The 26738-nt window shown below is 53.6% G+C and overlaps 1 protein-coding gene across 5 annotated transcripts in view; it reads left to right on the top strand.

The window, feature by feature from the left end:
• The window catches only part of AGPAT1 (1-acylglycerol-3-phosphate O-acyltransferase 1), a 485786-nt gene that overhangs the window by 296432 nt on the left and 162616 nt on the right, over positions 1-26738 (top strand). For all 5 annotated transcript variants that reach the window (XM_069634940.1, XM_069634937.1, XM_069634936.1 and 2 more), the window contains one exon: positions 25838-26027. In XM_069634940.1, coding sequence (XP_069491041.1) covers positions 25843-26027 — 185 coding nt within the window. In that variant the 5' untranslated portion in view covers positions 25838-25842. The remainder of the gene's footprint in view (positions 1-25837; positions 26028-26738) is intronic.

Raw genomic sequence — 26738 nt, 5'->3', positions numbered from 1 at the left:
AAAGAGATAGATTTGAGCACGAACTCAAGTGTTTTTCTATCTTCTTCCTACGTAAGAAGATAGATTTGGGCCCAAACTTGTTTATTTTTGAGGTTTCAAAATAGAATTAGACTGTTTGTCAATACTCGCCAGCACCAATCTGCGCACATTTTATTTTCAATTTTTAGATGTGAGTTCCTCACCTTGCACTGACATGCACAGCACACTTTAGGGCACACCCCCTCGTTGCTGCACCCCCCTCCCCCCTCGATTTCTCACCCTATTAAAGCACTGGTTGATTGGACAGTAGGAAATGCAGGTTAGAAGGGCAGTTAGAACTGAAAATAGGAAACTGAAGCTTGGCGTAGGAAATGTGGGAAGAGAAACTGAGAAGAGGCCAGAAAGGACCAGCGGGGCGTGGGAACCCAGAGATTCCAGGCTCAGCAGCCAGTGTGACCCTGCGGAGGCGGGCACTGCACTCACTGTGCCGGCGGGGGGTGGGATCCCAGAGATACCAGGCTCTGCAACCAGTGTGAACCTGCGGAGGCGGGCACTGCACTCACTGTGCCGGCATGGGGTGGGATCCCAGAGATACCAGGCTGTGCAGCCAGTGTGACCCTGCAGAGGCGGGCACTGCACTCACTGTGCCGGCGGGTGGTGGGATCCCAGAGATACCAGGCTCTGCAGCCAGTGTGAACCTGCGGAGGCGGGCACTGCACTCACTGTGCCGGCATGGGGTGGGATCCCAGAGATACCAGGCTCTGCAGCCAGTGTGACACTGCGGAGACGAGCACTGCACTCACTGTGCCGGCGGGGGGTGGGATCCCAGAGATACCAGGCTCTGCAGCCAGTGTGACCCTGCGGAGGCTGGCACTGCACTCACTGTGCCGGCGGGGGGTGGGATCCCAGAGATACCAGGCTCTGCAGCCAGTGTGACCCTGCGGAGACGGGCACTGTACTCACTGTGCCGGCGGGGGGTGGGATCCCAGAGATACCAGGCTCTGCAGCCAGTGTGACCCTGCGGAGGCGGGCACTGTACTCACTGTGCCGGCGGCGGGTGGGATCCCAGAGATACCAGGCTCTGCAGCCAGTGTGACCCTGCGGAGGCGGGCACTGCACTCACTGTGCCGGCGGGGGGTGGGATCCCAGAGATACCAGGCTCTGCAACCAGTGTGACCCTGCGGAGACGGGCACTGTACTCACTGTGCCGGCGGGGGGTGGGATCCCAGAGATACCAGGCTCTGCAGCCAGTGTGACCCTGCGGAGGCGGGCACTGCACTCACTGTGCCGGCGGGGGGTGGGATCCCAGAGATACCAGGCTCTGCAGCCAGTGTGACCCTGCGGAGGCGGGCACTGCACTCACTGTGCCGGCGGGGGGTGGGATCCCAGAGATACCAGGCTCTGCAGCCAGTGTGAACCTGCGGAGGCGGGCACTGCACTCACTGTGCCGGCATGGGGTGGGATCCCAGAGATACCAGGCTCTGCAGCCACTGTGACCCTGCGGAGACGGGCACTGCACTCACTGTGCCGGCGGGGGGTGGGATCCCAGAGATACCAGGCTCTGCAGCCAGTGTGACCCTGCGGAGACGGGCACTGCACTCATTGTGCCGGCGGGGGTGGGATCCCAGAGATACCAGGCTCTGCAGCCAGTGTGACCCTGCGGAGACGGGCACTGCACTCACTGTGCCGGCGGGGGGGTGGGATCCCAGAGATACCAGGCTCTGCATCCAGTGTGACCCTGCGGAGACGGGCACTGTACTCACTGTGCCGGCATGGGGTGGGAACCCAGAGATACCAGGCTCTGCAGCCAGTGTGACCCTGCGGAGACGGGCACAGTACTCACTGTGCCGGCGGTGGGTGGGATCCCAGAGATACCAGGCTCTGCAGCCAGTGTGACCCTGCGGAGACGGGCACAGTACTCACTGTGCCGGCGGGGGGGTGGGATCCCAGAGATACCAGGCTCTGCAGCCAGTGTGACCCTGCGGAGACGGGCACTGTACTCACTGTGCCGGCGGGGGGTGGGATCCCAGAGATACCAGGCTCTGCAGCCAGTGTGACCCTGCGGAGACGGGCACTGTACTCACTGTGTTGGCGGGGGGTGGGATCCCAGAGATACCAGGCTCTGCAGCCAGTGTGACCCTGCAGAGGTGGGCACTGCACTCACTGTGCCGGCGGGGGGTGGGATCCCAGAGATACCAGGCTCTGCAGCCAATGTGACCCTGCAGAGACGGGCACTGCACTCACTGTGCCGGCGGGGGATGGGATCCCAGAGATACCAGGCTCTGCAGCCAATGTGACCCTGCAGAGACGGGCACTGCACTCACTGTGCCGGCGGACGGTGGGATCCCAGAGATACCAGGCTTGCAGCCAATGTGACCCTGCAGAGTCGGGCACTGCACTCACTGTGCCGGCATGGGGTGGGATCCCAGAGATACCAGGCTCTGCAGCCAGTGTAACCCTGCGGAGGCGGGCACTGCACTCACTGTGCCGGCATGGGGTGGGATCCCAGATATACCAGGCTCTGTAGCCAGTGTGACCCTGCGGAGGCGGGCACTGCACTCACTGTGCCGGCGGGGGGTGGGATCCCAGAGATACCAGGCTCTGCAGCCAATGTGACCCTGCAGAGACGGGCACTGTGCCCGCGGGGGGTGGGATCCCAGAGATACCAGGCTCTGCAGCCAATGTGACCCTGCGGAGACGGGCACTGCACTCACTGTGCCGGCATGGAGTGGGATCCCAGAGATACCAGGCTCTGCAGCCAGTGTGACACTGCGGAGGAGGGCACTGCACTCACTGTGCCGGCGGGGGTGGGATCCCAGATATACCAGGCTCTGCAGCCAGTGTGACCCTGCGGAGGCGGGCACTGCACTCACTGTGCCGGCGGGGGGTGGGATCCCAGAGATAGCAGGCTCTGCAGCCAGTGTGACCCTGCGGAGATGGGCACAGTACTCACTGTGCCGGCGGTGGGTGGGATCCCAGAGATACCAGGCCCTGCAGCCAGTGTGACCCTGCAGAGACGGGCACAGTACTCACTGTGCCGGCGGGGGGTGGGATCCCAGAGATACCAGGCTCTGCAGCCAGTGTGACCCTGCGGAGACGGGCACTGTACTCACTGTGCCGGCGGGGGGTGGGATCCCAGAGATACCAGGCTCTGCAGCCAGTGTGACCTTGCGTGCCGGCGGGGGGGTGGGATCCCAGAGATACCAGGCTCTGCAGCCAGTGTGACCCTGCAGAGACGGGCAATGCACTCACTGTGCCGGCGGGGGGTGGGATCCCAGAGATACCAGGCTCTGCAGCCAATGTGACCCTGCAGAGACGGGCACTGCACTCACTGTGCCGGCGGGGGATGGGATCCCAGAGATACCAGGCTCTGCAGCCAATGTGACCCTGCAGAGACGGGCACTGCACTCACTGTGCCCGCGGACAGTGGGATCCCAGAGATACCAGGCTCTGCAGCCAATGTGACCCTGCAGAGGCGGGCACTGCACTCACTGTGCCGGCATGGGGTGGGATCCCAGAGATACCAGGCTCTGCAGCCAGTGTGACCCTGCGGAGGCGGGCACTGCACTCACTGTGCCGGCATGGGGTGGGATCCCAGATATTCCAGGCTCTGTAGCCAGTGTGACCCTGCGGATGCGGGCACTGCACTCACTGTGCCGGCGGGGGGTGGGATCCCAGAGATACCAGGCTCTGCAGCCAATGTGACCCTGCGGAGACGGGCACTGCACTCACTGTGCCCGCGGGGGGTGGGATTCCAGAGATACCAGGCTCTGCAGCCAATGTGACCCTGCGGAGACGGGCACTGCACTCACTGTGCTCGCGGGGGGTGGGATCCCAGAGATACCAGGCTCTGCAGCCAATGTGACCCTGCGGAGACGGGCACTGCACTCACTGTGCCGGCATGGGGTGGGATCCCAGAGATACCAGGCTCTGCAGCCAGTGTGACACTGCGGAGGCGGGCACTGCACTCACTGTGCCGGCATGGGGTGGGATCCCAGATATTCCAGGCTCTGTAGCCAGTGTGACCCTGCGGATGCGGGCACTGCACTCACTGTGCCGGCGGGGGGTGGGATCCCAGATATACCAGGCTCTGCAGCCAGTGTGACCCTCCGGAGGCGGGCACTGCACTCACTGTGCCGGCGGGGGGTGGGATCCCAGAGATACCAGGCACTGCAGCCAGTGTGACCCTGCGGAGGCGGGCACTGCACTCACTGTGCCGGCATGGGATCCCAGAGATAGCAGGCTCTGCAGCCAGTGTGACCCTGCGGAGGCGGGCACTGCACTCACTGTGCCGGCGGGGGGTGGGATCCCAGAGATACCAGGCTCTGCAGCCAGTGTGACCCTGCGGAGGCGGGCAATGTACTCACTGTGCCGGCGGTGTGACCCTGCGGAGGCGGGCACTGCACTCACTGTGCTGGCATGGGGTGAGAACCCAGAGATAGCAGGCTCTGTGACCCTGCAGAGGCGGGCACTGCACTCACTGTGCCGGCGGGGGGTGGGAACCCAGAGATACCAAGCTCTGCAACCAGTGTGACCCTGCCGAGACAGCCACAGTACTTACTGTGCTGGTGGGGTGTGGGAACCCAGAGATACCAGGCTCTGCAACCAGTGCGACCCTGCCGAGACAGCCACAGTACTTACTGTGCTGGTGGGGTGTGGGATCCCAGAGATACCAGGCTCTGCAGCCAGTGTGACCCTGCGGAGGCGGGCACTGCACTCACTGTGCCGGCGGGGGGTGGGAACCCAGAGATACCAAGCTCTACAACCAGTGTGACCCTGCCGAGACAGCCACAGTACTTACTGTGCTGGTGGGGTGTGGGAACCCAGAGATACCAGGCTCTGCAACCAGTGCGGCCCTGCCGAGACAGCCACAGTACTTACTGTGCCGGTGGGGTGTGGGAACCCAGAGATACCAGGCTCTGCAGCCAGTGTGACACTGTGGAGACGGGCACTGCACTCACTGTGCCGGCATGGGGTGGGATCCCAGATATACCAGCCTCTGCAGCCAGTGTGACCCTGCGGAGGCGGGCACTGCACTCACTGTGCCGGCGGGGGGTGGGATCCCATAGATACCAGGCTCTGCAGCCAGTGTGACCCTGCGGAGGCAGGCACTGCACTCACTGTGCCGGCGGGGGGTGGGATCCCAGAGATAGCAGGCTCTGTGACCCTGCAGAGGCGGGCACTGCACTCACTGTGCCGGCGGGGGGTGGGATCCCAGAGATACCAGGCACTGCAGCCAGTGTGACCCTGCGGAGGCAGGCACTGCACTCACTGTGCCGGCATGGGATCCCAGAGATAGCAGGCTCTGCAGCCAGTGTGACCCTGCGGAGGCGGGCACTGCACCAACTGTGCCGGCGGGGGGTGGGATCCCAGAGATACCAGGCTCTGCAGCCAGTGTGACCCTGCGGAGGCGGGCACTGCACTCACTGAGCCGGCGGGGGGTGGGAACCCAGAGATACCAGGCTCTGCAACCAGTGTGACCCTGCCAAGACAGCCACAGTACTTACTGTGCCGGTGGGGTGTGGGAACCCAGAGATAACAGGCTCTGCAGCCAGTGTGTCCCTGCGGAGGCAGGCACAGCACTCACTGTGCCGGCGGGGGGTGGGAACCCAGAGATACCAGGCTCTGCAGCCAGTGTGACCCTGCGGAGGCGGGCACAGCACTCACTGTGCCGGCGGGGGATGGGAACCCAGAGTTACCAGGCTCTGCAGCCAGTGTGACTCTGTGGAGGCGGGCACTGCACTCACTGTGCGGCGGGGTGTGGGAACCCAGAGATACCAGGCTCTGCAGCCAGTGTGACCCTGCAGAGACGGGCACTGCACTCACTGTGCCGGCGTGTGGTGGGATCCCAGAGATACCAGGCTCTGCAGCCAGTCAGGAGCCAGTGTGACCCTGCAGAGACGGGCACTGCACTCACTGTGCCGGCGGGGGGTGGGAACCCAGAGATACCAGACTCTGCAGCCAGTGTGACCCTGCGGAGGCGGGCACTGCACTCACTGTGCCTGCATGGGGTGGGAACCCAGAGATACCAGGCTCTGTGACCCTGCGGAGGCGGGCACTGCACTCACTGTGCCGGCCGGGGTGGGAACCCAGAGATACCAGGCTCTGCAGCCAGTGTGACCCTGCGGAGGCGGGCACTGCACTCACTGTGCCGGCGGGGGGTGGGAACCCAGAGATACCAGGCTCTGCAGACAGTGTGACCCTGACCATGCTGAGACTGCCACTGTACTCACTGTGCTGGCGGGGGCTGGGAACCCAGAGATACCAGGCTCTGCAGCCAGTGTGACCCTGCGGAAGTGGGCACTGCACTCAATGTGCTGGCGGGGGCTGGGAACACAGAGATACCAGGCTCTGCAGCCAGTGTGACACTGCAGGGATGGGAACTGCACTCACTGTGCTGGCGGGGGGTGGGAACCCAGAGATACCAGGCTCTGCAGCCAGTGTGACTCTGCGGAGGCGGGCACTGCACTCACTGTGCCGGCGGGGGGTGGGAACCCAGAGATACCAGCCTCTGCAGCCAGTGTGACCCTGACCCTGCGGAGAGTGGCACTGTACTTAGTGCCGGCGGGGGGTGGGAACCCAGAGATACCAGGCTCTGCAGCCAGTGTGACCCTGCGGAGGCGGGCACTGCACTCACTGTGTCGGCGGTAGGTGGGAACCCAGAGATACCAGGCTCTGCAGCCAGTGTGACCCTGCGGAGGTGGGCACTGCACTCACTGTGCCAGCTTCGGGTGGGAACCCAGAGATGGCCGGCTCTGCACTCACTGTGCCGGCGGGGAGTGGAAACCCAGAGATAGCCGGCTCTGCACTCACTGTGCCGGCGGGAGGTGGTAACCCAGAGATAGCAGGCTCTGTAGCCAGTCTACCGATAAAGAGATCAGGCTCCGGCTGCAAGTGTACAGAGCCCAGATGGACTAAGCACAAGTATCTGCTGCAGGTATAACCGGTAAGTGGCTCAGGTTTTGTGGACTGGTATGGCCAAAGGTTTCACAAATGGACACGCCTGGTTAATGCATGACATGGGCCTTTGTGGTCCTGTTTGAGGAGTTTGGCAGAAGTGGGCCATGTAGTATTTTGGTGCTCATCTGCGCGTTGACTGGTCTAGTATACATAGGCCATGTAGGCTCGCAGACAGTCTACTTTTGGTGGACCTGGGTTGCAAATAGAGGGCTCGCTGATTTTAACACTGTTAAAAGTCACCCTAAGGTTAAGGCAAGACCTAGGAAAACCTCCACCCTCCTCATTTCCCCCACCCCGGCCTCTCTTGAGCTAACCAATGACCCTCAAATATGGTCCAATTGATGACTTGACAAATCGCATTGGCGCTGTTGGAGTAGTCCGGTTGATTCTGGTAACCCAGGATAGCTGCATGCAATGTAGAATTGATTGCATGGTCTCAGGAAGACCCTGAGAGACTCAAATGGGAAAACAACCCTCAATGATTAACCATAGTAGAACAATCACTTTTATTGTCGGGAGATTTTAGTGACACTGAGACATTCACCGAAGTCCCCCAGATTGAATTAAATCCCTGAGTTGCTGAGTAAACTGTAACCTCCAGCCCAAATGGCGCCCTTCCCGGTAGTGGGGTTATGGAGAAATGTATAAAAGAAAAGACAACCAAAACACCATGAGTTTAAAGCTCTCTTTATTATATGTGTACATGTTTGACTGGACTAACTTTCCTGACGGTACCACGTTCCCCACCATGGGAGACACATGGAACACTGAGACCGTAGGAAAATGGGCAGGCTTCCCCTGCCAATAACAGTAGACTTACCTGAAGAGCATTCTGCATAGAAGGGCTGTTAGAAAGTGACAGTTGAGAGACAGAGTGCACGGAGTAAGATGGAACGAAAAAACTGAGGAGATGTGAGAACCAGGAATGAGACACAGAGGACTCCTACTGGTTGCTATAACTTTTTTTTTTAATAAAAGGGTTGGAAAACGCGTTGCTGTCCCTACTGTAGGAGGTATTTGTCTAATTTGACCAAACCTAAGGTTCTGTCCTGTGTCAAGAGTTCCAAAGCAAAAATGTCCTGTGTCTGAAATCCTATCCTAGCCCTCGCATTCTATAAATTTACTCAAAGGGGTGAAGAATAGGTCTTTGATCTTTAAAGTGCCCACAATGTTCAAGTTCAACAAAAGGTATAGCTCCAAACAAAGTAGATCATGTCCACAGTTCCAGGGAATGACTCCCTTCCCCAGGTTTCTTCACAGCAAAGAAACCACTTCTTAGTAGCCCAAAAGGATGGCTTCCTCCTCTTGGTGTCACAATTCACTGCGGGAGAAATGACTCCCTTCCCCAGGCTTTTTATGACATTCAGTATTACTCAACTCCTAAAGGCATGGAGTTTAGCACATCATCCGCATGAATGTACTGACATTTTGGAGCCTCAATACCGCTCCGCTGTGTGCCACCTTGCGTTGCACCATGCCTTTTCGTTTGTAAAATCGCCATTCAGAGATGGCCGTTTCACTGTGCCTGCACCGGAGTGCTGAGCACACTGCTGCTGGGGGTACGGGATTGGCTATGGGCGCCTACATCTTGCCCAATGGGAAGGCCGGCAGGCTTGGCCGGCCCTCCTCACAAGGCCCACTCCTGGCCCTCTCTTGGCGCACTTTCCTCCATCCTGGCTGAATCTCTCATGCGGCTGCCAGAGCGGCTGCATCTTTCTTCCCCCCCTGCATTCTACGTGCTGCCTGCTCGCACGTGTCGGACTCTGGTGCTAAGGTAAGCCCCACTCTATTGGGCTGCCACGAGAGGCGCGCATCGGCGCATCAACATGGATGAACATTTTAATATCTTTGCTTGTTTAGCACATCATCCGCATGAATGTACTGACATTTTGGAGCCTCAATACCGCTCCGTTGTGTGCCACCTTGCATTGCACCATGCCTTTTCGTTTGTAAAATCGCCATTCAGAGATGGCCGTTTCACTGTGCCTGCACCGGAGTGCTGAGCACACTGCTGGTGGGGGTACGGGATTGGCTATGGGCGCCTACATCTTGCCCAATGGGAAGGCCGGCAGGCTTGGCCGGCCCTCCTCACAAGGCCCACTCCTAAGGCCCTGTCTACCGCTGTCCACCGCGGTACGCCGGATCGCCGGCCCCTCCGTGCGTGAGTGTCTGTGTGCCCCCCTGCCCCCCGTGAGTATCTGTGTGCCCCCCTGCCCCCGTGACTATCTGTTGTGCCCCCCTGCCCCCGTGAGTATCTGTGTGCCCCCCTGCCCCCGTGAGTATCTGTGTGCCCCCCTGCCCCCCATGATTATCTGTGTGCCCCCCTGCCCCCGTGACTATCTGTGTGCCCCCCTGCCCCCGTGACTATCTGTGTGCCCCCCTGCCCCCCGTGACTATCTGTGTGCCCCCCTGCCCCCCGTGAGTATCTGTGTGCCCCCCTCCCCCCCGTGACTATCTGTGTGCCCCCCCTGCCCCCTGTGACTATCTGTGTGCCCCCCTGCCCCCTGTGACTATCTGTGTGCCCCCTGCCCCCCGTGACTATGTGTGCCCCCCGCCCCCGTGACTATCTGTTGTGCCCCCCTGCCCCCCGTGAGTATCTGTGCCCCCCTGCCCCTCGTGACTATCTGTTGTGCCCCCTGCCCCCGTGAGTATCTATGTGCCCCCCTGCCCCCGTGAGTATCTGTGTGCCCCCCTGCCCCCTGTGAGTATCTGTTTGCCCCCCTGCCCCCCGTGAGTATGTGTGCCCCCCTGCCCCCCGTGAGTATCTGTGTGCCCCCCCTGCGAGTTTGTGTGCCCCCCGCCCCCTGTGAGTATCTGTGTGCCCCCCCTGCCCCCCGTGAGTATCTGTGTGCCCCCCTCCTGCCCCCCGTATTTGTGTCCCCCCTGCCCCCCGGGAGTATCTGTGCCCCTCCTGCCCCCGTGAGTATCTGTGTGCCCCCCTGCCCCCCGTGACTGTCCCCCCCTGCCCCCCATGGTTATCTGTGTGCCCCCCTGCCCCCTGTGAGTATCTGTGTGCCCCCCTACCCCCGTGAGTATCTGTGTGCCCCCCCTCTGCCCCCCCTGCCCCCTGTGAGTATCGGTGTGCCCCCCCTGCCGCCCGTGAGTGTCTGTTTGCCCCCCCCTGAGATTCTGTTTGCCCCCCCGTGAGTATCTGTGTGCCCTCACCCTGCTTGCCCCCCTCTTGCTCTGCGCTCCACCCCCCCTCATTTCCATCCTCTTCAACTTCCCTCCTACTCCCCCCTCCTCTTCTCCCCCCTCTTAGACTTCCGCCTCCTAGCACTTACTCCTATCATCTGTTCCGTGACTCTTGATAGCAGCTTGTCTGTCCCCCCTTTTTGTTCTCCCCCTCCCCCCTCCACTACTTTTCAATTTGTCACTGACTTTTTGATCAGTAGCGTGTCTTGTTCTCCTTCCCCCCTCCGTCCACTTGCCCCCCCCTCCCACCCCGCCTCTTGTTACCACCTGCACTGCGTAAATTGTCGTCAGACTTAGTAATGTTACTGCTTGCTCTGTTTTCCTTCCTTTCCATCACCTCTTGCCTTATTTGTTCTATGCACTTGCACTATCAGAAATGTCGACAGGCCTATTATGATAGTTATTTGCACATTCTGTATTGTTTCAAGGACTTTTGCTGAATGTAACTGTATTTTTCCTATGTCCCCTCCCTCCTTGAAGCGCTTTGAAACACATCGTGTATAGGCGCTATATAAATAAACATATCATATCATATCATATCATGGATCTTCTTTGGGATTCTCCTTTCAAAGACAACACAACTTAAGTGCGGGTGCCAGACTCGCAAGACACCTGCTACACTCTCCTGTCAGGACTTTCTTATGCACTTCACAATACATTGCACTTTAGGTGAGGGTCCCAGACTCGCACAGCCCATGTGTTGGTTAGCCTGTGGTTTACTTTCCACTGATGAAACGTTTCTCACTCTCTCAATGCACTCCTTCATGGTTTCCTGGGCTGCGCCTTTATCCGCCTTTAAGCACCCTGGCGCCTCACCTGCTCCCGTTGGCATCACTGGTTGGCTCGGGTCGCTGTGGCTTCCTCGCACTGCTCGGCTCCTGCTCGCCGATGGACTGGTTGGTGTCCTCTGATAGCCTGACCTCCGGCGTACAGGGAACAGCGGTTTTCTGTAAGACAACAAAGCCCCGTGCTGTGTCATGCGGGGTGACCCGGGTGAAGGGAACCCCCCCGCCCCCTGTCGAGGGGCCGCTTGTTGCAGCGGCCCGAATTGGAGTGCAGCCTGAGGGGGAGCAGAAGAAGTGTAAGTCTTGTGGAGTGATGCGGCTCGGTCGAAGAAGACTGGTCAGGAGGAGGTAAGCCCGTCCTGGCCGGGGCGCTGAAGATGGAGTACCTCTGTGACCCCGAGCAGGCCTGGTCCTTACCAGACCTGGAGGGGTCTGTGAGGCATCTGCCTTCCCCGGGGCCCGACAGGGAGGGCAGCTAGTGTGCAAGGACTTGTATGCGGTCAGGGCTCAGCGCGAAGTGAGCCGTCTGGCTGCTGACTCCGCCTAGGTGGGTGAGAGACTGAGAGTCCAACAAGGACTTCTCCCGTGTTGTAAACACTGTCACAGAGGAAATGCCCCAGGCCCCATGCAGTACAAAGTACGGCACGATGGAGGGCCTGGGGGGTTAGGCGCAGGGTGGGGGAAACAGAACGGCGCGAAATACAAGGGGAGGGGCAGCCAAGCGGTGCCCCCACCCTCAGCATTACTAGGGAAACCCCACACGATGGGGGAAAGGTGTGAGGAAAGCAACAGGGGGGCAGGAGGAAGTCCGGCCCCCCCAGAGGGACAACAAAGGGCCAGGGGGGGTATAAGTACCCCAAGCAAATGCAGGATAGGCACAACCAGGCAAGGAGCTCACCTCACTCGGGTAAGCTCCCAGGGCCTGGAAAAGGGGGAGAAGGAAACGTTTTGCCACCCAACCCACCCAGCAGAAAAAAGGCAAGGAAAGGAGACAGAACAAGGAACAGGAACGCCGAGTACTTTCTTCGGTACACGGTAGAAGAAAGTCGTAGGCGGCGGCACGTGTCCAGGAACGGATGCCCCAGGGTAACTAAGACGAGCCGAGGAGAAGGCTGGGCATCCACAACCCCTGGACACGAAGTGCCCAAAAAGCGAGTTGGTGTTATCCTGTGTTTGTTATGATTATTATTTGGTGTTATTTTCTGTAGAAAATAAATAAGCCTACGGCCTATAATTTTTCCACAAGCAAAAACCTGTCTGTACTATTCTTTCGGGGGAATAGGGTAATAGGAAGAAGAGCGACGGGGTGCCCACACTACTCAGCCTATAGATGAGGGGAAGTGAAAGCCCTTTTGATGGATAGCACCATCGCAGAGGAAATGAAGCGAAGGGCTCCCAAAGCCCTGAAGTTAACGGCGGAGCGCCGCTATACAGAAAAGCCCCATCAGATGTTCGAGCACACCGCCACGCAGGGTGACGTGACGTGACGAGCCCCATTAGCCCTGTGGACAATCACTAGCGTTTTGCAATGCCCTATAGAGGAAAAGGTAGGTGGCCGGGCTGCCCAACGGCTTCCCAGAACATGGCCTTCCACAGCCCAGTCAAGAAGAGTTCTGTGGCTCAGCGAGCCCCAGCTATTGCCCGCACTGCCCCAAAAGGAAGAAGCAGAGGGGGCAGCAAGCAAGGCCTCATGGGCCACTTCCAGAGCACGAGGGTGAGCTATGGCGGCACCGGAGCAGTAAGGGTGCAAGAGGTATCTATTGACGTTATACATGAGGGACAAGTAGGACTGGAGTTGTAGTGGCCGCCAGCCGCCGTCGAGTGAATGTAGAAGAAAGACATGCAGAATCTAAATGTAGGAAGACTAAAGGAATGGGGGTACGGGGGGGAGCAGGGGAAGGGCAACGCGGAACTCGGCCAACGTTCATATGTTGGGGGGCTGGTTTCGCATTGTATTCTCTACTTTGTACCCAACCCAGCGAGCTGGGATGAGGATCATGAAAGGGTCGGGAAAGCGAGATGGGCGTCGAGTACTGTGCCTTATTGAATATCATGAACTCGGGGAGTGGCCCATCTCCTGTACTAACATTTCTCATTTGCAGGCTGCTCAGCGCCTCACTAGAAGAGCAGGTCTGGGATGGTGGGGGGGGGTTCCAGTGTGCTCCATTACTGGCTCGGGGTCATGGGAATATTGTGCCCCTCCCCGAGGAGGTAAACGACGAAATGTTTACGAAGCCATTTAATCTGGAATGAAGAAATTAACCTCCATTTTGAAAATGAATTTCTCTGGAACCCATTGTTTGTTTTCAGGAGGGAAAACTAGACCTCCCTATACCCACATCAGCCTAAAGCAGTGCCTTCCAAGACATGGCGATACTATAAAAAGTGGGTGTCAAACCCCCAGACCACTGCATATTCTGTGTCCACATTAAGAATAGAGCGTTTGCACGGTTTCTACTTTTCTTGTGTCGCAAGATAAGCAAACGGAGGCCTTTACTTGGGTTCCTTGGTGTGATTTATGCTGCGTACACTTTTACAAAATGTCTGGTTGCAAGTTCTGTCATTTCTGACTTTTGAAGTGGGTCTTTTCACTTGATTAAGGTGGCTGTTTTTTTTTAAACAATAACACCAAAACGACACTCTTCAGTTGTATTGCCTCGGTTTGAATTGAGCTTTGTTCATTTTTTTGTCCGGTCATTTTCATGTGCTATTCTTACTGCGCCTAAAAAGCAGGGCTCCCATCAACTCGGGCTTGGCGCCGAGGCCTAGGGACACGTGCAAGCGCCTACTCCCTATAAGCGTTTAAGGCAAGAGGGCTACTGCAGCGCAGGCGCAGGCGGGGGTGGGTGTAAATACCGAGGATACTTCGAAGTGCCCAGGCCTGGCGTAGGAGCGGCCCTGTCTTCTCCAGACAAGAGAAACGCTAAAAGACAGCTGGCAGGGTTTCCATTAGTTCAGGCGTGAGACCTCAGACTCGGCTGTGAATTTACTTGAAGACCATCCTCATTTGAAAACGAGCTCTGGGCCATTAAGGTACCCAGCCAATATAATGACCAGGAAAAGATCTTCTGGGCAGGGATGGTGCCAGGGTCTTTCAGAGTTCAAATGGACCCGTTACAGGCCAGCCAGCAGCATGCTAGTTCTCATCACCTTATAGCCCAGGTTTCAACCATATCAGCACCGTGCTGACAATAAAGGGTTTCTTCAGTGGCCATTTAGGGTTTCGGCTTCAGTCTTCCCCTGGGCGTCTTTCTTTGTTCTGCCCTAACAAGGCCAATAAACCTGTCCCGTGATAATCTGGAGCTACTCGTCCCCTCCCTCCATCACTATACTAAAGATTTTGCAACTGAATTAAGCCATAAGGAGGGCTGGATGCTGTGCCCACATCTCCATTATAATCTGTGCACCCACAGCTGCCTCCGGCGAATGAAGCCATAAGGAGGGCTGGATGGTCTGCACACATCCCCTATTATACTCTGTGCACCCACAGCTGCCTCCGGCGAACGAAGCCATAAGGAGGGCTTGATGCTGTGCACACATCTCCATTATAATCTGTACACCCACAGCTGCCTCCGGCGGACGAAGCCATAAGGAGGGCTGGATGGTCTGCATACATCTCCATTATAATCTGTGCACCCACAGCTGCCTCCGGCGAACAAAGCCATAAGGAGGGCTTCATGCTGTGCACCCATCTCCATTATAATCCACAGCTGCCTCCGGCGAACGAAGCCATAAGGAGGGCTGGATGCTGTGCCCACATCTCCATTATAATCTGTGCACCCACAGCTGCCTCCGGCGAATGAAGCCATAAGGAGGGCTGGATGGTCTGCACACATCCCCTATTATACTCTGTGCACCCACAGCTGCCTCCGGCGAACGAAGCCATAAGGAGGGCTTGATGCTGTGCACACATCTCCATTATAATCTGTACACCCACAGCTGCCTCCGGCGGACGAAGCCATAAGGAGGGCTGGATGGTCTGCATACATCTCCATTATAATCTGTGCACCCACAGCTGCCTCCGGCGAACAAAGCCATAAGGAGGGCTTCATGCTGTGCACCCATCTCCATTATAATCCACAGCTGCCTCCGGCGAACGAAGCCATAAGGAGGGCTGGATGCTGTGCCCACATCTCCATTATAATCTGTGCACCCACAGCTGCCTCCGGCGAATGAAGCCATAAGGAGGGCTGGATGGTCTGCACACATCCCCTATTATACTCTGTGCACCCACAGCTGCCTCCGGCGAACGAAGCCATAAGGAGGGCTTGATGCTGTGCACACATCTCCATTATAATCTGTACACCCACAGCTGCCTCCGGCGGACGAAGCCATAAGGAGGGCTGGATGGTCTGCATACATCTCCATTATAATCTGTGCACCCACAGCTGCCTCCGGCGAACAAAGCCATAAGGAGGGCTTCATGCTGTGCACCCATCTCCATTATAATCCACAGCTGCCTCCGGCGAACGAAGCCATAAGGAGGGCTTGATGCTGTGCACGCATCTCCATTATAATCTGTGTACCCACAGCTGCCTCCGGCGAACGAAGCCATAAGGAGGGCCGGATGGTGTGCACGCATCTCCATTATAATCTGTGCACCCACAGCTGCCTCCTGCGAACGGAGCTATAAGGAGGGCCGGATGGTGTGCACGCATCTCCATTATAATCTGTGCACCCACAGCTGCCTCCGGCGAACGGAGCCATAAGGAGGGCTTCATGCTGTGCACGCATCTCCATTATAATCTGTGCACCCACAGCTGCCTCCGGCGAACGAAGCCATAAGGAGGGCTTGATGCTGTGCACGCATCTCCATTATAATCTGTGCACCCACAGCTGCCTCCGGCGAACGAAGCCATAAGGAGGGGTTGATGCTGTGCACGCATCTCCATTATAATCTGTGCACCCACAGCTGCCTCCGGCGAACGAAGCCATAAGGAGGGCTTGATGCTGTGCACGCATCTCCATTATAATCTGTGCACCCACAGCTGCCTCCGGCGAACGAAGCCATAAGGAGGGGTTGATGCTGTGCACGCATCTCCATTATAATCTGTGCACCCAACAGCTGCCTGCGGCGAACGAAGCCATAAGGAGGGGTTGATGCTGTGCACACATCCCCATTATAATCTGTGCACCCAACAGCTGCCTCCGATGGGTTTTTGCAGCTGTAGTCAAGGGGGTCCACAAACATTATTTTGAAATGTGCCACCACGCATTTCCTGCTGGCTGGGAGTGGGAGACTGTGCTGCCTGGAGCGGCTACGGGCAATGGTGTGGTTGCCACGGGCCACTTGCCCTCAGTCGAGCGGGCGCCAGTATTTGAGTAAATGGGTGGCTGGTTGCAGGGGGAGGGGTGCCAGAGCACTCTTACAGTTTCTCATTGTATGGAGTCTTCTAAACCGGGAAGGGTGGGGGTAGAATGCTTCCTGAACACCCGAACCAAGTGGCCTTTAAATGCCTGGGTGTAGGAAGAAATCAATGCCCCCTTACTGGAACTCCCAGCTACCCACACTCTGTCCCTCGCACAACTGTCCCATCACGGCAGAGGTCCTCGAGCAGGTCTGGTCCAGGGTGGAGTCCTAAGGAGCAGTGGGTGGGCGAGAGGCAGGAGCCAATGGGCAGTGATGCCGGTGCCCTTCCACCACCTATACTGTTGAGGGCATCGGTTTGCCTCTTCTCACTCCAGTTGCGGGTTCAGGTTTTGAACAGAATTTGCTATTACAATGCCCCTCTCAAGACTGCATGGACTGCCTCTCTTGTGCATGGTCCCGTAGTTGGCATACCCTGCAAATGCTCTCTGCCTTCTAGGACTGCCTTGGCACAGATCCAGTGCTGTTGCAATGGGCCTAAAGCCTCAGGGGCGCCCAGAGAAGCTGCCCCCACGATGGCAGTCTTCACACTAAGCAAAATACTTCTGCAATTCAGGACATTAAATGTGCGTTTTGCAGCGTGCATGTTGCATGCTGCTTTTGCTGGTGCCTTCAAGAATGTGGCCTCCCTCAGACTTTGCAGTATCCAGCAGTGCTCTTATCACCTCATTGCATTTTTACTCCAGTTTCGAATACAATAGCACTGCAGACACACGGAGATTAATAGCTGTTCGGCAGACATTGTGCTTCAGCTCCTTGCTGGCTGCTTGTCCCGTACTAATCTGCAGCTATTAAACCACTCCCTGCATTCCTTAATCACTCTATTATAATCTCTGCACCCCAAAGGCGCCTCAAGTGTTTCCAGCTGCAAGCAAAGGGACCGCCAAGCATCTTTTAGAAATTGGCCCCTACATCCCTGAACTCATCTTCGGCCAGCTCTGAAGATTGAGCACAGTGGGACACTGAGCACGGCCTCTCGTGAAGGTGTCCTCGACTAGCTGCCTCTTTGTTTTTCATTCATTCGAAATGCAAGGCAGAGTTTTTCCACGGTCTCCTCCCTGCCCTAAATTAGTCTGTGTTGCAATAGCGCTGCCCTCCCCCCGCCACCCAAAATTTCCAATTACCACCTAAATGCCTCTTGAAATGTGTCCCTTTTTACCCTATTGGACCCTTTATAACTGTGCACCCGGTTGTTGATCCTCTGTTCAGAACCCCCTCAGCTGAGGGGATCTGTATCCTGCAAACACTAAATGAGAGCTGGGAGCGTTCCTACTTCTTCACCTTTGCCTTTTCCAAACTTCATTCTGTACCCTGACACCCTCTTCTCCCTTTAGCACCATCATTTGACGGTTGCATACCTTCCTGTTCTCATACTATGCCCCCCTCCTTCCAAACCATTAGTAGCACAACACAGTATCCCTTGTCCCGATCATTATTTCCTAAGCTGGCTTTTATGACTGACCCTAAAATCACACTTTCCATACTTAATCTTTTGTCTCCCTCTGGTGGCCAACCTAAGATTTACTTTTCACCATTAACTGTTCTGCACCTTCTTTAAACCAAGTACACATTCAGAATCGCTAATCCAATATCGCACCCTACTGGTTTACCTAGGTATGCCACCTTGCAGCAGAGGTGTTCGTGCTCATCTTGTAATGATCATTTTAGTTGCCAACAGACAGTGACTATATGCAATTATGTGCGGTTATTGGTTATTTTGTGGTGCGATTAATATCGTTTTCGTAGCTTATTGGCACTTCAGGAGATACATTGGAGATTATTGATTTGGGAAATTAGGAGTAGAACGAGGGAGGGGAGAACGGTAGCTGCAGTGTTTGCATTCTGATCTGAAAAAAGAATTTGTTTGCAGGTGAGAGGCTAGTTGTTTTTGAAGGCGCTGTGTTCCCTGGGCCCAGGCGCTGGGATATCCTAGGGTGGTTTAGTTTATCGGGTGCGAGTTTCTGCGGTGACCAATTCATGTAAATCCATGCATGTCATGTTTTTTGGGGTTGTGGGTAACTATTGGGCGTGGAATGTTTCTGATTTATGGTGGTTTTGGTGGGAGGCTGCAAGGAAAAGTGGTAGATGGTATTCCATTTGAACAATGCAATCTCACGGCTGCTGCCCAGAATACACTACCTCACACCTAGCTGCTAAACTGGCCCGCAGCATGAAGTAAGAGCATTCCAGAACGGTTAACATCTGTCCCCGTTTTTATTTTGCATGCAGTGTTGTGTACATCCGGATTTGCAGATTAGTATGAGAAGCGGGCGGAATTTAGCAGACTATGCACTCCAGGCATCTGCCGGCATAGTGATGCTGTGGTTCTGATGTGGTCGCCTGTCTTGTGCTAGTACATGGTGCATGTCCGGCTGCATTGGCTCATCACTGCGTGTAAGGCAGCGCTGTGGTTGGGGTGTTTGTGTCAAGGGACGTCTGAAGGGAGGCCCCGGTCTTGTGATGACAAATGGCAGGCTCTGAGTTTTCACCCAGGAATAGGAAAGCCGGACATAGCATAACATTGCGTCATCTAGCCTAGTCTGGCACACGGACTAATGCGGCTTAGCACTGCGAGTCGCAGAAGATCTCCCTTCCTAAGCGTGAGGCACCTGTGCACAGCGGAAGACGCCCCAGTCTTCTGAATATTCCTCAGAACCTGCCCGGGCACAAGACGGCGCTTCCATCTGATTGGCGCGAAAAGAATACAGCAAATTCTATTTCAACTCATTTGTTTGGGGGTCGATTTTGACACAAATATATGCGGAAGGAGACCCCCCCCCCCCCAAGAACGGCCCACATTAGTTACTACTCCAAACCCACGCCCCACATATATTTGGGGCCAAATTTGTTGAAAAAATTTTGATAAAATCGAATTGGAAGAATTCTCCCGTGGCAAAACCACCCTATCCCAACACAGCATCCTTGAAGACCAAACTAAATCAAAGTGTATCCGAGCAGTCTAGCAGCAGCGCCCCAATACTAACACAAAGGCCCATGGGGCTACTCTAATGTCAGGACCGTCGGGACTGGGGGCTAGCTCGTCTGTAGCTCCTGCGATTCTATGCAGGGCTACAACCAAAAGACCAGGGGCTATAGCCCCCTCAGCCCCCCCCCTCTAGAAACGCCTCTGCCCATGAGAAACAATCACACAGATACGCAAGCCCAAAGGCACACTGGTGTGATCATTGTACAACATAACTAACCATCAGGGAACCACTGAGCAAAAGACCTTATGGGACTAAGAACATCAGAGCCCCAACCTCGCAAGCAAACCCACCACGCGCCTTCACACAGCGCTTTAATCCAGAAATCCTCTGCCTGCCAGAAGAGGAACAGTGCTTCTGCAACCCTGTCCCCACAAAGAGTGCTATTGATTAAATGCCAAGCCTGTATTCTTGAGAAAGTGCTTCTGCAGAAATGACAGCAAATTAAAGACCCCCCTCCCCCACACACCATCCGCTTTAAGGGATCTGCGGCTCCTGTAGAAATGAAGCAACTGGGAATACTGTGCCCGAATGAATGGCATCTGAACTGCTATGCCACATGAATGATTTGCAAGAGTAATGATGCTCTGGGAATACTGTGCTAGGCAGAATAATGGCACCAGGAACAAGTGCATGGAGGGATAAGATAGGAGGTTCTGCGACACTGGGAGTACGCTTATTGGAAATGTACCACTATAGAGTCTTGCTGGCAATACTGTGCCTGAATGAATGGCATCTGAAATGCTGTGCCACATGAATGAGTGGCAAGAGTAATGATGCTCTGGGAATACTGTGCTAGGCAGAATAATGGCACCAGGAACAAGTGCATGGAGGGATAAGATCGGAGGTTCTGCGACACTGGGAGTACGCTTATTGGAAATGTTCTGCTATAGAGTCTTGCTGGAAATACTGTGCCTGAATGAATGGCATCTGAAATGCTGTGCCACATGAATGAGTGGCAAGAGTAATGATGCTCTGGGAATACTGTGCTAGGCAAAATAATGGCACCAGGAACAAGTGCATGGAGGGATAAGATCGGAGGTTCTGCGACACTGGGAGTACGCTTATTGGAAATGTTCTGCTATAGAGTCTTGCTGGCAATACTGTGCCTGAATGAATGGCATCTGAAATGCTGTGCCACATGAATGAGTGGCAAGAGTAATGATGCTCTGGGAATACTGTGCTAGGCAAAATAATGGCACCAGGAACAAGTGCATGGAGGGATAAGATCGGAGGTTCTGCGACACTGGGAGTACGCTTATTGGAAATGTTCTGCTACAGAATCTTGCTGGAAATACTGTGCCAGAAGGAATATTGGCATCTCAAATATGCCAAGAGCAATAATGGCATCTAAAATCCTGCCTTGCATGGAAAACACTCACCTAATATACTGCAAAAAAAGCAAAAGTCCGTGTAAATGTCCGCTCCTCGTTGCGGGCCCCAACTGATGCACCAGCGCAATGCTACTGGAGTTCCAAAAGGCAAACGAGGGAAAAACAGGAAGACCGTCTCTAATTCGATGCTTCAAACTTCCGGAGCTCTCTACATAGCAATGCAAGACTTGCCATGTCTACACACACCTTCAGGAAAGAACTGGCAACGTTCTCATTACCCCCACCCCAATGTATGCCCCTCTCCTTGCATTAACCCATCCATTGCTCCCAACGTTCCTCCGGCCATGCACGGGACGGTCATCTGGTCCTGTTTTTGCTTAGATTTCTAGGACTTGCAGTCTTTCTAAATTTCAAATGGGAAAGAAAAAGCTACAAGTTGCAGAATCCAAAGGGAAACGGGACCGGATGGTCTTCTCCTGCATGTCCAGGGGAATCTTCAGAGCTCTGCCCATGTACTCCTATAAATGCCCCCCTGACGTGTGCGAATTTCCTCACGGGTGTCTGTCCCAGCACTTCAAGGACAAAGCTAGGCTAATGTTATATACATACCCCTAATAAAGTTGGAGTGGCAGGACCTGCAGGTCCCTTCATCTCCACCCATATAGTGATACGATTGGTGAAGAATCGTCTGCAGGTTGCCGCGGTTGCGTCCGCGTCCAGCCTCTGTGGAACAGCCTCGCTATCTGTGTGCATGGGCCATATTCAATACCTATGGTACAAAAAAGACTGACTACAAGGAATGAAATGATTGCATATTTATTAAAACCAATTTTAACAAGATTTAGAGATATTTATGCCCGGAAGAAGCACGATGAAAGGATCTCCGATCAGTGCCACAGATTGAGTTTATGTAATGAGGAGGGTTCATCTGGTCACCATCACGCACCGAAGTTCACTTGGGTAATGGTCTAATGGCTAATTGTGTAGAACAGGTTTATGCAGTGCCTGCCCCAGTCTAATTGTTATTGAGCTGCACCCAGTACGTGACATTTAGAAGGAAGAGAGAGGAGATCCCTCAGTATGTAGCCCCATTTCCCTGTCCTGATATTCGGAGGGCTTACTTGAGTTTCCGCTGAAATCAAATTCCCACCCTTGAACGGAGAAGCAAGTGGGCAGCTCCATGAAAAACACACACTGTAGGTTCAGTGCGCATCACAGTGGGGAGGAAACACTGAAGCACTTAGTGTTGCGGTGTACTGTTTCCAGGGATGATGGGTAACGTTACCTGGGCTCCATGGAACTTAGTTATTTTGGGCCAGGTTCATGAGGGGTAATGATGTGAAATCGATAGTAGCCTTGTATGCTTTTCTGAGTGTAGTAACCAAAAGGCTGGAGGAAACACAGACTTGTGGAACCACATCTAAACCTGGTTGTCACCATTTACTGTGATTTTGGTTTTTACTGTTGTACTGTATAACTTTTTTATTTTCCCTGGGGTAGACCAGAATATGCGCGTCTCAACTTTGTGACGGGAGTTCTGACTTCTCGTAGCAAAACCCCAAATAGCTCGACATGTTATAGTTATGGCTATTGCGATGTGCTAGAAATCTCATCAAGGTTGAATTCGTAGTAGCACATGGTCATTTCCACTCATTAGAAACTGAACCGGTTGGAAGGCGAAAGTCTACCTAATGCCATAGTTAGTCATCGCTGATTCGGTGCATCAGTTCTGCCTGCAGCGCAATGCTGCTTAAGTTTCTACATTTGTATGGGGGCCTCCAAATCACTTGGGTTCAATTAATTCCTGCCCTAAATTCTGTAGGAAACGCCAATGATTTTACAATCGTTAATGGATTGATGTGATAACATGTTGGTTCATGAGGTTTGTATTAATCAGGAAAAAGGTGCGTACATGGCAATTTTGGAAATTGTTTCTCTGTGTGGTCTTTCCCCAATAAAAGTGCAATATGAACAATTGTATTGTATATGAATTTGTACCGTGTTCCAATTACCCGAGATCTTATGGGCGCCGACAAAGAGAAACAAAAACAGGGCAACTCCTAGCGCTAGTGTGCAACATTACATTCACGCTGTTTCCCTGGAACGTTATCAAAAGGCGGTTGCTGGGGGTGTATCTAGCAGAAAATAAATGTTTTAAGTTTCTTTTCAAATATTTCAGTTGACTTTATCTCCCTAGATCTTCTGGAACAGCATTCCAGGCTCGAGGGCCGGCGTTAACAAACTATCCCGTAAGAGCTTTATTAGAATTACAGCGGGGGGCGGGGAGTGTTGGGGGGCGATTATTTGATTCGTGTTATTTGATCGTAAGGCTTTCGCATTATGTTTTCTAACCAACCGGTCCCTTAAGTAGGACGGCATCAGTTCCAATCAGCATTATCGTGTAATCACAATGCACCTTTTATTGGTCTCATGCTCTTAAGAACTGACTCTGTACATTTAATAGACCCCATTAGGACCATTGTGCATATGATACTCTTGGGCCCAAAGCGTACGTACTTGTGTGTTTCTGCCTAGTTGGCCAATGGTGTCCTGAAGCTTCTTGGGAGTGCTTTGTTGTTGTTGATTTAGTGTTTCCCGAGTCCGCATGTAACGAAACAACGTCAAAATGTGACGTTGTTGAGCTGTGAGTGTCAATAGGCCGTATATCACAGAAGTACATTACCATTGACATCATAAATGGAATCCACACATTATTGTTGGCATGTACACAGACAGCACACACGCCAAATAAGTGAAGACTCTTCTGATTCCAACTTATTTTGCTAGTTAAAGATGTGCAAATGGAACACGGACACGCCCAGTCAGCCATTCTGTACAGCTCCAAAGTCATCTGCTGAGAGAGGACGTCTACAGAGAAAACTGGTCCGGAATCCCTCTAGTGTGAACTTGATAGTACTACCTGGAGGCAGAAATGTTACTCTGTGATATTATTGCTGGAATACATGGTTTTTGAAACAATATTTTAATTTTTGATCTTCCTCTGACCACTATCCAGCACTTTCCACAAATATGCTAGGATTTGAGTTAGAGTAACAATTTAACCAAGTCCTAGGATATGTGGAAAGTCAATTCGGGAATCAGTCCAGCGGCAGAAGCGGTCTTTATTCAAGTTCTATCACATAGAAATGCAGCATTCTGTACTGCTGGCCCTTAGGCTACTGGAATTGTAATGCTCCCATATTAGTCTTACATGAAAGTCTATTACATACAGGAGGACTGCCTCGAAGGGCAGGCCAGTGTAGCAATTTTCTAGACCAATGTTGGCCACCTTAATGATTTAGTATTCTCTGCATTTCCTAGTTTTCGACATTGCTACCGGACCTATGTGCTTTATAATGCATTATTCCGGTATAACTCCAACCATTCACAGTGAAGTCATGAGTTGTTATTCTGGCCTGTTTTGGTTTGGTCGTGGTACTACATTTTGTCGCAGTCAAACTAGGACTGCAAAGTATTTTTTGCAAAGCAAAGGGTAGTAGCAATATCATTTGTTCATCACTCTAAAAAAAGTATTTGAGGGTTTGAAATTCAAGGACACTTAGGACTGTTTCACTCCGAGCCACTAGTGTATCACTTGTCGTCCTGTTTTTTTAGTTTTTTGCAGGCGACCATTTCTTGTTCCTAGACGGAGCAGAGAAGGGCACAACTCTTAAAGCAGATGCAATGCTTCTGCGGGAGGCAACATTTCAAGTGGGAAGCTACTGGTTGCGCATTAGTCACTACCCCTTCCCCCACCCCTCAAGGTTGTGAATGCCAATTCATCACACAGGGCTCGCACAATCTACTAGCCCACTCGCATTGACAAGACTTTTTGAAGGCGAAGTACATTTGCATAGTATAGCACTCTGCCTTGCTGATGAGTGTTGGAATGTTTGAAACTTGTGTTTGACATTTACTGTAGATAAACTTTGGAGTAAATGGCAAATAAGTTTCACTGTGCAAGGCTGGCCTTTGGGTGGCAGCATTGCACCAAGTATGAAGTGTGCGTCTGGTGAAATGCACAATTTTACTGAAAGCACTGGTAAATAAATATTGTCACTAATCACCACGGGGTGATTGCATTTCTCTAAGGTAGAGTATGAAAACTAAGGAACTCGCCCTGCATGTCCAGTGGGATTTGTATGAATTTGTGAGGCCTGCCACATGTACACAGCACACCATTTCTTTCTCGCCAAGAGTGATTTGCCTGTGAGTAGTAGTGGGTGGACATTTTGTGTCCTGATTGTGCTCCCACATATGTGGGCATTTGCTATGTAATAACAATGTTCCTTGTAGTATTCTGGATGTGTGCACTTAAACATCAAGGCAACATGTTAATACCATGACGAATGTACATTTCAAATGTAAATTTAAAATGCAAAAATGCCTCTCTCTGATGCAAAACGTGGTGTGCGGAAACACATTGTGCGCCACGAATAATCCTGCTCCCATGGAGTGGAGGTTTCAGATACAGAAAAACCTGACCAAGTGTCTATCCGTGTCGAAACCAAGCAACCCCTGGTGCGAGCAGAAGTAATGAAAAGAAAAGTCCTGAAGGCTGGCGGGGGGTGATTTAATTTTTCTGCAGTTTTTCTTTCCGAGCCCTTGCATCACGAGCCCAATGCATATGTGGTGGCTGTGTCTGTTCGCGCAGAACAGCAGTCGATATGCTGTTGGTAGTGGCCCAATGATGAGCAGTTTCATTGGACCATGGCCTCGCTCAGAGTCAAGTGGCCTGACGTTCATGTGCACAAGGCAGTATTTAAGTCAAATACTTGATAATGAGTGAAAAATGAAGCACATAATGTAGCGGATGAAACTTTTTCCTCTCTGTAAAAGTCTGATAAACTGATTGTGGGTCTGTAAAAAGAAATACTTGGGCCCGTTCTGACCTTCGTTAATGTCTTCAGTGCCATAGAAGCCTTCTTGTAGTCATTGTCTTGATGAAGACATTTGCTCATTAGGGCAAAACCAAGGGGTCTGTATTTTAGAGACCCCCTAATCTTGTGCGGTGGGGTTTGCAGCTACTGGAAACCTTTGCAATCCTGAGTTTTGGGAACTGCTTTTGTTGTTCATTGTGAAGCTTATCCGAGTCCCTGCTGTTGCTGTTACTCGCAGTGGTATCGGTCATGGCGTCCATCGGATGGGCCTATAGCAGAGACCGCCCGCCATCTTGCATCTTGTGTGTTGCCATGGGGCTCCTTTAACCGCTCTCTGTTCTTTTGCCTTCAGGAGACATGGAGATCTCGGTGGCCCAGTGGATCCTCATCCTCTTCCTCATCATTGTGCCCTTGCTGTATGAGTGGAGTGCCAGTTTCAAGTACTTCTGCAAAGTTACCTTCTACAACGGCTGGATATTAACCCTTGCCATCCTGGCCATCCCCATCTGTGCGGTGCGGGGCCGCAATGTGGAGAATATGAAGTGAGTAATAATGATGGAGGGCTTGCAGGAGGGGCAATGCAGCCCTTGCTCTGTGCTGTGAGAAGAGGCATTGCAATTAGAAGGCAGTGCATTCGTGTGTGCTGTAGCCTAACAGTCCCGTGTCTTGGCTGTAAAGTTGAAGTGACTCAGTTGAGACTTTGTACTGTAATGTAATTAGTTGTGCAGTTTTGTCACCGTTTGGATATAGCAGAACATGCAGTTGTTTTCTTTGTCTTTTAATATCACCAGTGAATTGTAGCCATTTCCAATGTGATAGTCGTGTGTGCACGAATCTAACCGCTGATGCAGCCCTGTTTTAAGGTGTTGACTAAGTCACGTGCCTGACTGTGTGGATACTCGTGATGGGGCAGAGGTTCACCCTGAGCCAGTAGAGGTTGCTCCCCGGGGTCGTATGGGGGAGGAGCCTCAGATTGCCTTCCTTTGAGCCCCCATCACAGGGCAGGGGACAATACCGGTGCGGCACAGTCCCGGTGACCTTGACCCTTCCAAGTAAGCTATCCTGATAGCTTTGCCACTAGCCCATAGTCTAGTAAGGCAGTGCAGGATCGTTGGAGTGGATCCTCTCCACACCCGAGAGAACCTGGAGCTCTTTAGCAGACCCAAAGCCCTGGAAGTGAAAAGCAAACCCTTTGCTTAATCCAGAGCCAGTTCCCTTCACCCGCTAGTAGTAAGATGTGTCCTAATACTGTC

This window comes from Ambystoma mexicanum, chromosome 13, assembly GCF_040938575.1.
Source record: "Ambystoma mexicanum isolate Mex_15411 chromosome 13, UKY_AmexF1_1, whole genome shotgun sequence".
In the NCBI taxonomy this organism is placed as follows: domain Eukaryota; kingdom Metazoa; phylum Chordata; class Amphibia; order Caudata; family Ambystomatidae; genus Ambystoma; species Ambystoma mexicanum.
This window is presented reverse-complemented; position numbering and strand designations above follow the sequence as displayed.